This window comes from Martes martes (genome assembly GCF_963455335.1).
Source record: "Martes martes genome assembly, chromosome: 5".
In the NCBI taxonomy this organism is placed as follows: domain Eukaryota; kingdom Metazoa; phylum Chordata; class Mammalia; order Carnivora; family Mustelidae; genus Martes; species Martes martes.
The window spans coordinates 140,345,281-140,361,399 of record NC_137892.1 but is presented as its reverse complement, the minus strand read 5'-3'; the positions used below and the strand labels follow the sequence as shown (position 1 = coordinate 140,361,399).

The following is a 16,119-nucleotide window of genomic DNA, read 5'->3' as shown; positions in this document are numbered from 1 at the left end:
CCTACCCACCAAAATAAAATCAAAAGGAAGGATTACTGGACACAGTGCACCAGCACAAAGACAAGACAAGAGGGAACACAAAAATCCACCTTAATAAATGAGAGTTCATGATAAACTATTAAGTTTGTTCAGTATTCTAAATGGTCAGAGGTTATTCTGGGGCTCATATAGCAAAGAACTAATAATAAATATGGAATGATCAATACAGTAATAATTATGGAAAAAAACAAAGAGCCAAAAATATGCATTTCTAAGAGGTCAATGGTTTCTCTTCTACAAGGAGATTTTAGCTTTAAGGGAATATGAAATGCTCTTTAAGAAAGTTTCCATAAAATATCCCAAAGAATAACTGGAGAGAAATAATGGGTATAGAGGAAAAGGGCGATAGGAACTAGCATGGTTAAATAGGATAAGTATAGAAAAAGAAGAGATGCAGTAAGAACTCTTTGATGATAAGTAATAGGTATGGTCTAAAATTATAATAACTGATTTTAAATCCGGTTATTGTGTTAAAACATAAAGGAGCCATCTAAAAAACTTGAGAAAATCTGAACCTAACTAGGACAAGAAGTTAATTTTACATTCATGATAGAGGGCCAGCTATGTTCATCTAAACGTATCTGTAAAGGGTGTATAAAAATAACAGCATATTTGCTAATCAAGCTATTCAAAATAGCAACTAAGTCAATCTGATTCACAGCTCTTAATGATTTTAACAAAGAAGTATTTTCTAAACACAGCATAATTACATACTAGGTGAGTAATCTATTGAGTTTCACAGTCTACTGGCTAAAGTGCACCAAAATTATGGGGTATTTAAAATATAACTTAATAAATCACTGAGGTTACCAAATGAGTACGAGGGACAAAAGAAATAATATGATAAAAGAAGTTAAAGATGATTTTTAGAGTATTATTGCACTTTAGGCAAGTTATTTAATTGTATATATTTTGTATGAGCATTCAGTTATCTTAAAAGACACCTGTCCTTATTTTGAGGAGATAATACATAAAGAAGCATATTCTAAAAATGGTAACTCTATCCATTGGGCTTTCTATTCTTAGTTCTTCTCCTCAAATAATCAAATGATCCAGATTTTTCAAGAAGACATGTTAGAAGGGAGATTTTCAGGTAATCAAAGAACACTGTGTAGCATTCTGAGAATTAAGACTGAAAGAAGAATGTGGATACTAAAAAGAAACTATCAAGACAAAATATTAGTGATTTTAAAAAAATAGTGGACAATCTCAAAACCTGCAAGACCTTCTACTAAAATCTGAAACATACTGACCATAAGATATAGGGCTCTTCTGAGATAAGGAAAGAAAGGGATACAGAAAAGCACAACTAACTAAGGAAAAAAAAAAAAGAAACAAAAAAATAAAACAAAAAAACACTTCTTAATGCAGGATTACAAAACTGCTTAAGGACCCTCTTTCTAGTCCCTTATTTACATTACTTGCTAAAGCTAAAATGCAAATAGGTGACAACGTGCAATCTCTTTCTAAAAAAGTTTCTGAATTTCTACATTTTATTTTCACAATGTTATAATTTCCTTCAATATGTAAGAAAATTTTTCTTTTTGCACACAAGCATTTATAACTTTGAAAATCTTAATTAATGATACAATTTCAAAGATGCCAAGACACCTATTGCAATTTAAAAACAAATTAAGAGCTGTTAAGTATTAAGTTTCTGTTAAATTTAGAGTGTGGATTTTTGCACCCATTTTATATTTCAAGTGGATTAACCCCTTAGGTATATTGTACTAAAAACAAAAAAATTATACTTCTTGCCTAATACCCAGTTAACAAAACAAATTTATTTAAAAAAAAAAAAGAGCAAATTCTTATCCTACATAAATGTATTTCATAAATTTTAAGGGGTTAATCACTAGTTAGAAGACATGCTGTGTCCACACTATTTTATGATTAAAAGTTAATGGGAATATATTAATTTAAATTAACACGGTTATGTAAAATATATAATCCACCCACAACCATTTAAAAACTAGTGTGAACACTGCTCAATTCTGGAATAGACAAAGACAAAACAAACAAAACAGCCACACAAAGGACAATAAATGCCAGACTCTGCATCCAAAATCCCTCCTTAATCAAATGGCAGGTGTGACACTGAGCTTTTGAAAACCTTGGTCAAAAATCCTTCCGATGTCTTGGCAGCAACCCCTGACAGGAATCAATCCCCTCTGCTAGAAGGCTTTGGACCGGGCCTGATAAGCTACAGGTGGAAAAAAACACACACATACTTGACTTGCTGCAGAAAAGACTCTGTAGCAAGGGTTAGAGCATTTCCAACATTTCAAGCTTCAAGTCAATAGTGTTTAACTGTCAAACACAGTACCATAAAATAGATCTGACATGCGTTTAACAGTTATTTGGGCAATTTAATAATTTTAAAAAAATAATTGAAAAATAATTTTTGGTATTAAACAGGACCATTAAAGAGCTACCACACTGCACAAGGCGCAAGTCTCAAGACTTAAAATTGTTCTTCCGGCAAAGCCTTCCTTACCCCCTGTACTAACTCCCCAAAGCAAGCTATAGGCTTTAAGTGATTTTAAGACACAGAGCATTGGGAGCTGCAGTGAGAGAGAATACATACCGTTATTCTGCAGCAAGAAAGAAGCAATCTTCATAATGAAGCTAAAGACATAGTTTACTGCAGTTATCTGCAGCAAGGAACACTCTATCAATGTTTCTATACTTTTTGCACATCCAACTTTTCAGCTCAGTGTCTTGAAGTAAAATCTTCTAATTTTGGACTGATCACTTCTCTCACCAGAGTATTTATGAAATCCAGAACAGTAATTCTAACTCAAGTCTGGGTCAGACAAAAATATAATTTTGTTTCCTTTAGAAGGAATAGGTTATCAAAGACTCTACTACAAATGCCTATGAACTTTAGACTTTTCAACATAATAAAGTAACCCAATATGGCATAAATTTAAGGCTAAATGTAATTGGATAAGATGTGCTCTGAAATAGTTAAATGGTTATATGAGTGTAATTTCATTCTAAGTATAGTAACTTTTACTTTTCATATTAGATTTTTCAAATCCTAAGGGTCATATGTTGCATATGAATTGACCAGATCAACTCAGCAACTGTTTTTTTCCCCAGCAATATCCACAGTCAGACCTTGAATGGAAACTCATGTTCATATAAAAGATCCTTTACACAAAACCCAATTATTTTTAAGATGCAAAGCTTATACAACATACAAGTCCTGATATGATATATATGTGAAGTATGCAAGATTAGACATGTCTCCCAAGGACCACATTTTAAATAAAGTGTTCTCTTTCTGGGTTGTGGAAAGCCCAGTGCCTTTAAAAAAAAAAATGCTTTGCTGTAAGAAAACAAATTTAAAGGGACAGTAACTAAGAGCCTACTGATACTATGTTAAACAATTTTAGTATTTAATATACAGTATTCTTTTCTATCTGTATCACAAAGAAATATTAGTGTAGACTATATAACTTCATACTCAACAAGTTAAGATGTACAAAAACAACATGAAAGGAAACAAAGTAAATTTTATCTGACCCATAAAACAACAGAACCAACATAAGGCAGACACTGACCATGCTTTTTGGCTTAAAAGCTTTTGAAGCTTTGAAAATGTTACAGAACAGTCCCTAAAGCAACATTGCTGGCACCAGCAGGATTTCATATTCTACAATTGTAAAGTAAGTTTAAAAATCCTGTACTGTACTATAACTTACTAAGCCTATACCATTTATTTTTCAGTATCTCTAGTATGATAATATTGGGTTTAAATGCCCAAATCTATGTGCATTAGGATGCTCTGCATTCATGAAAACTCTCCAAACCAAAGAGCAACCTCAGAGAACTAGAAATATTTACCTCAGGACAAGCCAAATCCATGATTACACATATAGCAATGCCTCTTAAAACATATTACAAGTATATAACCAATTTTATTTGAAACTCTTGTCTTTTTTATAAGACAAGGCAAGAACAAGAACTTCTTAACAGAAGTTAAGTTTGTGGCCCTTTACTACCAACATTTAATTTTTTTCATGTGTCCACTATGTCAGCAAGAATAATTTTGAACTTTTTTTTTTCCAGAAATCTGAGGTTAGCAAGAAAAGAAAAAAATCAAGAAAGTCAATAATACCATGAGTGTTTTATATAAAAGTACATTACTAAAAAGAGCATTTACTTTCTGGGAAATGATCTTATTAAGCAAAACTGGTTGCTACTTAAGTCAAATCTATCAAATTCATATATAATGCCAGCATGTTGCCTTCTAGGGCTTAATGCCATCTTAAAGAGTAGGTAAATGAAAAAAAAAGTTAATAGAAAAGTAGAACGTTTAATGGCTTTCCAACCTCCTTCCCTCATGTTCTCTTCTCGAATAATTGGAGATGTCAGGGTGATAGTGACTTGCATTTTGGGTTCCACACATGAATTCAAAATTATTGCCGCTTCAGACACAGCACATTTTATATCATACTTCTCAGGACTTATAACCTATGTAATAAAGAGGACAAAAAATTAGCTGAACTTTTACATTATCAGACAAAGCAGTTTCAGTATGGCTCTTTCATTTTCTTACCATCTCAAGCATTTTATTTACTTATTTTTAAAAGTTTTTTTTTTTTTTTAAAGTTATCTTTACACCCAACATGGGGCTCAAACTTAAAACCCGAAGATCAAGAGTCGCGTGCTCTATGGATGGAACGAGCCAGGGCCCTACCTCAATCCTTTTATAAGGAGTAGATAACATACTCCTCCTCCAAGAAGCCTTACAATAATGCAAATATCATTCATCTCTTACTATACCTTCCTTTTACAATTCTTTGTTGAGCTAATATTTACCATTATTTGTATATGTCCCTCTTAGATTATAGATTCTTGAATAAAAGAAACACTGCTGTATTTACTACTGTACCTTCAAACTGCATCTGGGTAGTTAAGTTCTTCTACATCTGCAGAATTTGAATGAAACTAAATAGATCCTTGAATTCAACCATTCCCACTGTATGTACATTGTGAAATCAACACATCTATACATCATAATTGGAGAGCAAAAAGTCTTGATTAAGATCCAGAAAAACCAAGATTCACTGTAATTTGATAGATATAGATAAGCCCCAGTTTCTATGAATGAAAGCTTTACAGAAATTACATTGAGTGTTTATAGCAAAATATTTAAGTTCAAATTCCAGCTATTACTTTAACAGTGTTGTGAATATGGGCAAATTATTTAACTCCTCTACCCTGTTTCTGTAAAATGGGGACAGAAATTGTTACCTAACCTATAGAACTAAATGAATTAACTATATAAAGCCCTTAAAACAGTGCCTGGTTGGGGCACCTAGTCAGCTCAGTTAAGTCTTTGACTTTGGCTCAGGTCATGATCTGGGGGTCTTGGGATTAAGCTCCATGTTGGGGCTTGTGCTCAGCAGGGAGCGTGCTTGAGATTCTCTCTCTGCACCCCCCCCCCCCAGCTCGTGAGCTCTTCCTCAAATAAATAAATAAAATCTTAAAAAAAAAAAAAACAAAAAAACAGTGCCTGGTACATACTAAGTACTATATAAATGTCAACTATGACAATGATGATGAAGAATTCTTTTTTTATTCCCTTGTATAGTAAGTACAGTCTGATTTGGAAAGGGTATTTTGCTTTTAGTCTAACTGCTTGATTATTTCCTTAGGATATATTTCCCTGCTTCGTAGTTTTATTAAGCATCATAATTTTTTTTTCAGATTTTTTCTATTTATTTGACAGAGAGAGAGACACACTGAGAGAGATCATCAGACAAGGGGAGTGGGAGGGGGAGAAGCAGGCTTCCAGCAGGGTAGGGAGCCCGATGGTCACTGGGATCATGACCTGAGCCAAAGGTAGATGCTTAATGACTGAGCCACCCAGGAACCCCCAAGCATCACAATTAAGATCAAGGTATTTCTAGCAAATTATGTAATTCTCTTGAGGCCCTCAAACCTTTCCTCCCCACCACCCCCACCGCATATCCCATTGCCCTAGCAGCCTCAACAGAGGGATAAAAAGCAGACACACAATGCCAATTCTGCTGGTTCCTAGCACTTAAAAGACTCATCCACAATGAGGAACTTCGTATCTGAAACAATGGGAACATAAAGCAAACAACATTAAGTGTCAGAGCTGTCAGAGCTTAAGTTCAACACTGTGGTTCACTATCCCTTTTGTTACCAGTTGCTCTGCTGTGGTCAGGTACTATTTATTCTGACTCACTGCTGTAGAATACACATTACCAATGAAATGTCAATCCTTGGATTTAGAATAAATTATATACATTAAATTATTCAAGAAATATATTTCTTTAAAAATTTATTTTATTTTGAGAGAGAGAGAGAGGGAGTATGCCGGGGTGGGTGAGTGTGTGTTGGGGGTGGGGGAGGCAGGAGGAGAGGGAGGGAGAGTCTTGAACAGACTGTGCTGAGTGTGGAGCCCAATGTGGGCCTTATCTCAAGACCCAAGCCAAAACCAAGAGCTGGACATTTAAATGACTGTATCACCCATGCGCCCCAAGGATTATTTACTTTAAATCACAATCTGAGATTATGAGACTAATGTGTAAAAATTTTTAGAATTCAAACTTAAAAAGTTTGCTTTTGTAAGACCAAAAAGGGGATATTCTACTAATTGTGCATTGCCATGATTTGCTGGACAGAGACAGAATTCCTATCATTATAAAGACAGAAAAAGAAAAATCCCAGTAAGACCAGGGAAATTCAAATTGGAAAGACTATTTCTTACTATATTTTATTAAAAACATGTATTCAACTAAACAGGCGAGAGTTTCACAGATTTTAAAAATTTAAGCTTGCTACACAGGGGCTTTGTTTTTAACAAAAAAAGAAAAAGAAAAACCATTTTCTGTCAATAACTGCCTTCTCTCTTATGCTTCAAATCTTGGGGAAAAAAACCAGGATGAGGACATGTGCTACAATTTTACATTTTTAAATAAATTAGCAAGATGGCTTCATGTCAAATATAAGCACTATAAAACCTAAAAAGACAAACTAGAAAATAGTCCTACCAATTTGCACAACGAAGCAAAAACAACAACAAAAAAAACCAAACAAAAAAACCAACATCCCCCCCACCCCCAAAACAAAAAAAATCTCAAAATGGAAAGTCGAGCCAAAAATTTAAAGGCTGGCTTAGGTTTAGGCTGAAGCACAGTTAGTCCTGCCAAAAACTTCTGAACCAGACAAGGGGTAAAAATGAACATTTCCATAATACTTACAGCAAGCTGTTTGGGTAGGTTTTCTGCAATACGGCTTAATAATGTCTTTGAAGGTTTCTCGGAGCACAGCAAAACAAGGTTGACATTTCTATCTCCTCGGAGAAGTAATCCTTTTGCCAATACTCCTACTCGCAAAACTCCTTTTAAAGCTCTGCAGTGAAATCAAATTATATTACGACATTTGTCTTCCCAGCCACAGCCATGATAATCTCTAAATATATAAGAGTAAATTAAATAATTTTATGCTATCAACTACAGTTTCAAAATATTTAATATTTTTAAGAAGCAGCCTTCATTTAGATAAGATATAAAGATAAATAAATCAAGAACTAAGATCTCACGGGGACAATTTCAAAGAATATTAACATTTCTGTGTCTCATTTTACAAATGAGAACAAGAGTCATAGTTCCTTTTTTTAAAATCTCATGACCCTGAGATTGAGACCTGAGCTAAGATCAAGAGTTGAATGCTTAACTGTCTGAGCCACCCAGGTGCCCCAAGAGTCATGTTTAATGTAATGTAAAAGTATTTCCAAATGGTAAAAGGAAAAATCACAACGTAAAACTTGATATGAAAAATGTTTCTAGGTGTGCCTGAGTGGCTCAGCTGGTTAAGTATCTGACTCTTGATCTTAGGGTCATGAGTTTAAGCCCTGTGTTGGGCTCCACAGTGGGCTTGGAGCCTACCTAAAAAAAGAGTTTCCAAAGCTTAAGTTTCTTCATGCTTTATGTTCAACGAACTAAGGAAACAAACTGCTAAAACAAGGACTGAATGTGGGACAGATACAACAAAGGAAAACTGAAGAGCAGCTGAATGCAATTATGAAGGCGGCTTTGAAAAAAGACTCAAAATAGTTTTATATAAAATAAAATAAAATTAGTAAAATCACAAGGTTGGAGATTTTAAGGAACTGTGTATTTATTTTAGCAAAAAGCAGCTAAATACATTAAATATCTACCCAAACAAGACATGTACATTCACACCAGAGAATTTTTAGTCTTTTTAACTTTTTATTTCAAGTGTAAGAAGTACATGGAAAGAAAAACAAAAAATAAGCAAAGTAACTCTGAAAACACACCTGTCTTTACCTCCCTCTTTCTTATCATCTCCCTCTTTGCTCTTGCTCTTCTCATGTTCAGACAAACTGTCTGAAACAAGTTTTAAAGCACGTTCAGTGATAGAAACAATTTTCTGAACTGCCTGCAATTCTTCTTCAGTTGGATAAATGGTTGCGTGTTTTGTCATTACATAACGGTCATCAGATGAATCAGGACGACGTAAGGGCTAGAGAAAAAAAGTTACCTCATTTAAAAGCAATGTTTCCTGGGCAAAACTAAACATATTTTTCAACTATATGTACGTTTGTCATATCTTTTTAATAAAAAAGTCAACTATGCAAAATGTCCACTTAAAATTATCTTCCCCTTTTCTACTTCAGTAAAAACAAAACTGCAAACTTTGGAAAGTTATACTATCAAGTGTTGGATGCTTGTATATGTATGCATTTGCTTATCTCTGTATATATACATGCTTTGCCTGAACACCGTATCTAGGTTATGGAAATACTTCTTACTCAACTTTAAAGACTGGTGATTGTGAAATTTTTTTTGACTTTGATAAAACAGGTCTTACAAATGCTTATTCTGTGTAAAGACAAATGAGAAAGAGAGTAAGTTAAAGAGGAGGACTTCGCTGTTTCTCCTAAATGCTCTCTGGAAAACAAACAAAAAATTTTCAGTTTTGTAGTCTGAACTTCTATGGAATGTTCTTCATAAGCTGGTGTCTCTTCTCTTACACAGCTTCTATGGAACACAAACCTCAAGATGCATTATCTTTCCTATAGTTTTCCTAGTACATCAACTGTGATGTTCAAGTTGAATCATTTACATACCCCTTATCCTGCACTCAATTCAGAAGCAGTAGCAGGTTTTAGATGGTCAGGTTTTGAAGAAGGAAAAAAGATTCTCAACAACAGGTAACGGGAAGATAATAATTTTGAAGGCAAAGCAGCTGCCTTCAAAAGTGGTTGCTCTTGCAAATGTCAAGAAAAACAAAGGAAAGAAAATCTCTAATGTTAAAGAACACTTGAGAGAACAAAAGCTCCACTCCTGTTTAGCTTTTACTGAAGGTTAAGAAAAATTCATGGACACTCTATGAGGTCCTTTATAAGACATGAGTTAGAAGCTATAATAAAAGGAGGGAAAATTCTAAATCAGATGAAAAACTTACACTGACATTATGAGACTATTAAATCTAAGAATTAGTCTCCCCAAACTGTTATCTTCTAATGCTGAACCAATCTTAACACTTTTATCCCCCAAGTAAATTATGTGTACACTTACTGCAGGCCCCTGGGGCTGAGGAGGCATGCCTGGTCGGACTCCCAGAAGGCCTAATGGGCCTGGGGGACCATGAGGATAGCCTCCATCAGGCATTCGGCGGCGATCATCCCAATGGTGTTGTTCTTCCTCCATTCTTCTCCAGTACATGTCCTCTTCATAACGTCTGAAAACAGAGAATGATATTACAAACCTTATTACAAGATAAATACAACCCAAGAACTTACATCAATAATGACAAAAAATGCAATTAAAAAAACTGTCCCAGATCAGCTTAGCTAACACCTTCCTTTTTCCCTAGTGTAACGAATATCCTTTATTTGCTTTCATCTACAAATGGATGTGAGTATGAGTGAAAACAGGTGAGAAAACAAAGAGAAAAGCAACACAAAATTTCATACCCTGATGTCAAAGCCAAAGGAACAAACACTAGAAACCTCAGAGCTTCCTTCAATCTCTCCTTCTTTAAGATATTATAAACTTAAATGCCTACCTAGAGTGGCTGGAACAGTAACGTGTGTGAATGAAAAACCTGAAGCACACATTCAGGAATTTTCTTCCTTTCTCCACAGAAATGGGTTCCCTCCTATTTTCTATGTAGAAGAGAACCTCTTAAGACTATTTTTAATTTCCCCATTTATGATACAGGCATACACAAATTTGTCTACTGAGGAAAAACAATAGTGCAAGACAGTGAAGAATGGCAACTCACATTCTGTCTCGTTTGTGGGGACATATTAAGGTTGGGGAGGGCTATGGTCAAGTAAGAAAGCACGTCTGCTATCTAGCATTTAAATAAAAATTTGAAGGGTGGGGGTGGGGGTGGGGGGGAGAAAATACATGTTCTGGCTAAAGAGAGCAGCTGCTACCCAGCCCCAATTAATTACTGCCATAAGGGAATACAGGGTTCCAATCCGAAGATCATCAAGATTTTAATGTTTTTCAGAATCTTTAGTGTTGGTTCAAATTAGAAATACTATGTGTATCAAATGAAACCTCCATGGGCTGAACCTGGACTGTGGGCAGCTATTGTATAACTTCTGCTTTCATGGTCATTTTCAGAATCTAAATTCTTTTTTACTACCTCACTCTCACTTCTGTCTCTACTTTTAGCTTCAAACTATGACACTGATAACTACAAAGAGAAATTATGTCTCTAAAGCAAATTTTGATAAGAGTAAGGTTTTACTAGACAAATTTGTTTAACGTAAAAGAAAGAAGCACGCTTCTCCAAAATCAAAAACAAAAACAAAAACAAACCCAACTACACTTCTCAAGTAGCTCTTTAGAAACTACCAATTTCCTCAGGTTGGGAATAAGCAGTGCTTTTTTGGGTCACCTGACTTAGAAGTAGTATAGAAACATACTTCTCTGTTATTTAGGCCTTGAGAGAAAATGAATAACAGGTTGAAGACTCTGAAAAACTATACTCATTCCAGTTTTGAATAGTTTATTATTACTGAACACAAATGTTTAAGTTATATAAGGGCAGGGATTTTTATCCATTGTTTACCAATTCATACTCAGTGCCTAACACACTACATGCAATTTTCTAGCATATCATAGGTGCTTAATAAATATTTGATATTTCAACAAAAGAGGAAAAGTTCCATATCTAAGTACAGAGTTTCAAATGCATTACAAAGGCAGATTATTCACAAAAAATGAGACTCATATATTTAAACATGTCAAAAAGTAAAAACCAATACATAACAGTAAAAACTATCTGAAGATAACACATTAATAACAGGTTAATAGCTACAATATAGTGTCTGTACAAAGTAACAGTTAAGTAAAAAATAAATAAATAAATAAAAACCAGGTAATTTATCAGAGAGGAAATGTTAATGTTCAAACATGTAATAAAATTCAGTATGTGAAATAAGTGGTTGACAAGGATGTGGAGAAAAAGGAACCCTTGTACACTGCTGGTGGGAATGTAAACTGGTGCAGCCAAGGTGGGAAACATTAAAAATAGAAATATCTTATGATCCAATAACTCAACTACTGTATAACTAACCAAAGAAACTGAAAACACTAATTTAAGAAGATACATGCACATCTATGTTTAATGAAGCATTATTTACAATAGCCAAAATATGTAAGCAACCTAAGTGTCCACTGATGGACAAACAGGTAAGGATGATGTGGATGGACACACACACCAGAATATTATGCAGCCATAAAAAAGGATGAGATCATGCCATCTGCAACAACATGGATGGACCAGAAAGTATTATGCTAAGTGAAATAAGTCAGACCGAGAAAGACATATATATGATTTCTCTCATATGTGGAATCTTAAAAAACAAATGAGTAAACAAACAAATAAGCAAAATCAGACCTATATAGAGAACTGATGTTTACTACAGGGAAGGGGCATGAGGGGATGGGCAAAATGAGTAAAGGGGAGTGGAAGATCCGAGCTTCCAGTTATGAAATGAGTAAGTCACAGAGGCATAGTATAAGGAATATAGTCAGTGATATTGTTAACAGTGTTGTCTGGGGACAGATGGTAGCTACATGTGTGGTGGGCACAGTATGAAGTATCAACTTACTGAATCAGAATGTTGTACACCTAAAACTAACGTATTGTATGTCAACTATATTCAAAAAAGCTTTTGAAAATTTGCCAGTAATATAATTATAATTCAAACTGAACTAAAACAAATTTGAAAAGATTTACCTTTCCTATCCCAAATTTCAAATTTGAAAACAAAACCCAACCAACCAAATAAGGATTTCATATTTCTCTCTCTCATTGGCAGAGAACTTTAATGTTGTAGCAGCAATTTTCTAAATGTGGTCCAAGGACTCCAGATGGTCCCTGAGGCCCTGTCAGGGGATCCATGTCTTAATATTTAAGACATCATATACCTTTCCCATTCTTACTCTCTTTTGAATGTATAGTGGAGTTATCCAGAGGCAGAATGTGGTTTCACAACAAAATGAACACAGAAGCACACATGAGAATCATGCTGCCTTTTTTAAAGCAAGACATTTAAAGGGATTTGCAAAAATGTAAAACAGTATCATTCACACAATTCTGGTGAAGAAATAGTTATATTATGATTAATTTTTCACCAAGTTATATTTTTAAATATATGCAATGTAATACAATTAGTCAATTTGTTTATATACATATTTTTAAAGGTTTTATTTATTTGAGAGAGAATGAGAGAGTGGGTGAGCACAAGAGGGGGGAGGGGCAGAGGGAAAGAAGCAGACTGTCCGCTGAGCACAGAGCCTGATGTGGGATTTGATCCCAGGACTCCAGGATCACGATCTGAGCCGAAGGCAGTCGCTTAACCAACTGAGCCACCCAGGCACCCAATACATTTATATTTTAACAGATATAATTAAAATGTCATTTTTAAATGAATTCATAAATATTAAACTTCTCAGTTTTAATTTTTAATACAGTGAAATCTTTTTTTTTTTAAACGAGGGACTTTTTTTTTTTTTTTTAAAGATTTTATTTATTTACTTGAGAGAGAGAGAGATCACAAGAAGGCAAAGAGGCAGGCAGAGAGAGAGGGGGAAGCAGGCTCCCTGCTGAGCAGAGAGCCTGATGCGGGGCTCAATCCCAGGACCCTGAGATCATGACCTGAGCTGAAGGCAGAGGCTTAATCCACTGAACCACCCAGGTGCCCCTAATACAGTGAAATCTTGACAGCTATAACCCACATAAACAAAAACTATTTGGAGTCTTTAATAATTACTGAGTATAAAGAGTCCTGAAACTCAATTGAGTTTATCTTTAATATTATTCTTCAACTATATCTTCAATTATTATCTTTAATAATTTTATCTTCAATTATTATCTTCAGTAATAATGGAGTATAAAGGGTCCTGAAACCAAAATGTCTGAAAACCACTGAAGTTAGAGTACTCAGTATAGGCAGAAGCATGGGTTTCCTTCAAACAAATATTTCCATTTTTGGAAATATTATTATTACCAACATAAAATCACAATTTATGCAATAATATAGCCTCAAGCATGGTCAATGTAATAACCATGGTACAGAAACACTGGAAACAACCTAAGTATCTAACAAAGGAGGACAAGTTATAAAGAAAATTACACATCTATATAAGAGAATACTATGTGGTCACAAAAAAGAAAATAATCCTAGCTTAATTTTTAAATTGACATATAAATGAAAAGTGAATTATAAAATGTGTACAGGGGTGCCTGGGTGGCTCAGCTGGTTAAGCATCTGCCTTTGGCTCAGGTCATGATCCCAGGTACTGGGACTGAGCCCGTCATTGGGCTCCCTGCCCGGCAGGGAGCCTGATTCTCCCTCTCTCACTCCCCCTGCTTGTGCTCTGTCAAATAAATAAAAAAATCTTAAAAAAAACACAAAGTGTACATTATGCTTATTTTCTGAAATATATATCTATATATATAGATATATTTAAAAGATTTTATTGATTTGACAGAGAGAGTGAGTACGCACACAAGCAGGCGGAGTTGAGAGAGGGAGAAGCAGGGTCGACACTGAGCAGGGAGCCCAAGGTGGGGTTCAATCCCATGACCTGGATCCCCTGAAATTATATTTTATTTATTTATTTAAAAAAAATTTTTTTTAAAAATTTATTTGACAGAGAGATCACAAGTAGGCAGAGAGGCAGGCAGAGAAAGGAGGAAGCAGGCTCCCTGCTGAGCAGAGAGCCCGATGTGGGGCTTGATCCCAGGACCCTGAGATCATAACCTGAGCCAAAGGCAGAGGCTTAACCTACTGAGCCACCCAGGCACCCCAATATATTTTAAAACTTGTACAAATACTCCTAGCAGCAGTATTCATGACACCTCAAAAGTGGAAACAACACAAATGTCCATCAACTGATAAACGAACGTTACACATTCTTATGATGGAATATTATTAAGCCATGAAACAAAGTACTGTTACATGCTAAAACATGCATGAATCTTAAAAACACAGTGAAGTGAAAGCAGGCAGACAAAAAATACCATACATCATATGATTCCATTTATATGAAATCTCCAGAATAAGTCTAAAGATTTATTCATTTGAGAGAGAGAGGGAGAGGGGGAGAGAGTACAAAGAGGAAGAGGGAGAAGCAAACTCCCCACTACGCAAAGAGCCCAATGGAGAACTTAATCCCCGGAATCATGACCTACGCTGAAGGCAGATGCTTAACCAACCGAGCCACGCAGGTATCCCCAGAATAAGTCTATAGGCAGATAGTATATTGTGGTTGCTCAGGGGTAGATGTAGGGGTTGGGGGAAAATAGGGAGTGACAAAAATGGTTCTAAAATTGACTGTGGTGAAGGCTGTACAACTCTGTGAATATTACTTAAAAACCACTGAACAGTACCATTTAATTTTTTCAGGTAACCTCCACACCCAATGTGGGGCTTGACCCTGAAATCAAGAGTCACATGCTCTTCTGACTAGGCCAGCCGAGTGCCCCTGAATTATATTATTTAAGGATATGCTGGGGCACCTGGGTGGCTCAGAAAGTTAAGCACTTGACTCTGATTTGGGCTCAGGTTATGATTTCAGGGTTGTGAGATCAAGCCCCATACGGGTCTCTGCACTGGGCACGGAGCCCACTTAAGACATTCACTCTCTCCAAAAAAAAAAAAAAAAAAAAAAAAAGTCAGTTATATCAATAAAACCAAACGTTAACATATCTCTGGAAGACATGTTTTCTCCTTTCTCCTTCCCTATAGTCTCAAGCTTCTATGATAGATGTTTCTTTTTAAAAAGCACACATTTTTGTCTAGAATCTACCAGATCCTATACTCATGATATTTTTACCATGTAACCAAATGTTCTATTTTGTTTTAAACTAAGGCATTTATTTATAATATTAAACTATTCTGGGGTACCTGGCTGGCTCAGTCAGTAAAGCAGGTGACTCTTGATCTTGGGTTTTTGAGTTTAAGCCCCACACTAAGTAGAGTACAGTTTATTAAAAAAAAAAAAAAATCTATATATAATTTAACTATTTCTTCATGCACTTAATATATATATAAATATAAGATACCACTTATACTTAATATATGTAAGATACCACCAAGGCCACGGTCAAATACTAGAATAGCCAATAAATTAATTGTAATGCATTTCTTTCCTATACCTAGGATCTTCCTGAAAAGTGAAAACTTAAGTACATCAAATAAAACTGGATTGCTCTGAATGGGAGTCACTGAGAATAGCTGAGTTTTTTAGAATGGCTGAACCACTGTCTATCATGGTACTAAAAGTTAAAGATACTACCTCATTTCCATTCTCCAGCGTTCTTCTTCTTCTCGTCTTCGCCAATACTCTTCTTTCTGCATTTGCTTCCTCATTTTCTCTTCTTGAATCTTTCTGGCTCGAATACTGGGCTTTACTTCTACTTGCAAATCTGGATTTACTTTTTTCTGTCAATACAGACATTTAAAAAATCAGCAGGCCCTCTAATAATCTACACATATTATTAATCATACAATCCCCTATATTCTTTCATCATAGAGGCTTT

The 16,119-nt window shown here is 35.1% G+C and overlaps 1 protein-coding gene across 4 annotated transcripts in view; it reads right to left on the bottom strand.

Moving 5' to 3' along the window:
• ZFR (zinc finger RNA binding protein) overlaps positions 1-16,119 on the bottom strand; it is an 84,923-nt gene that overhangs the window by 24,825 nt on the left and 43,979 nt on the right. For all 4 annotated transcript variants that reach the window (XR_013966912.1, XR_013966913.1, XM_080805054.1 and 1 more), the window contains 5 exons: positions 15,876-16,021; positions 9,627-9,789; positions 8,363-8,568; positions 7,284-7,434; positions 4,380-4,521 (listed from right to left, as the gene is read on the bottom strand). Coding sequence is in view for 2 of the 4 variants with exons in the window: in XM_080805054.1 (XP_080661180.1) it covers positions 4,380-4,521; positions 7,284-7,434; positions 8,363-8,568; positions 9,627-9,789; positions 15,876-16,021 (808 nt within the window). In the remaining 2 variants the exon portion in view is untranslated. The remainder of the gene's footprint in view (positions 1-4,379; positions 4,522-7,283; positions 7,435-8,362; positions 8,569-9,626; positions 9,790-15,875; positions 16,022-16,119) is intronic.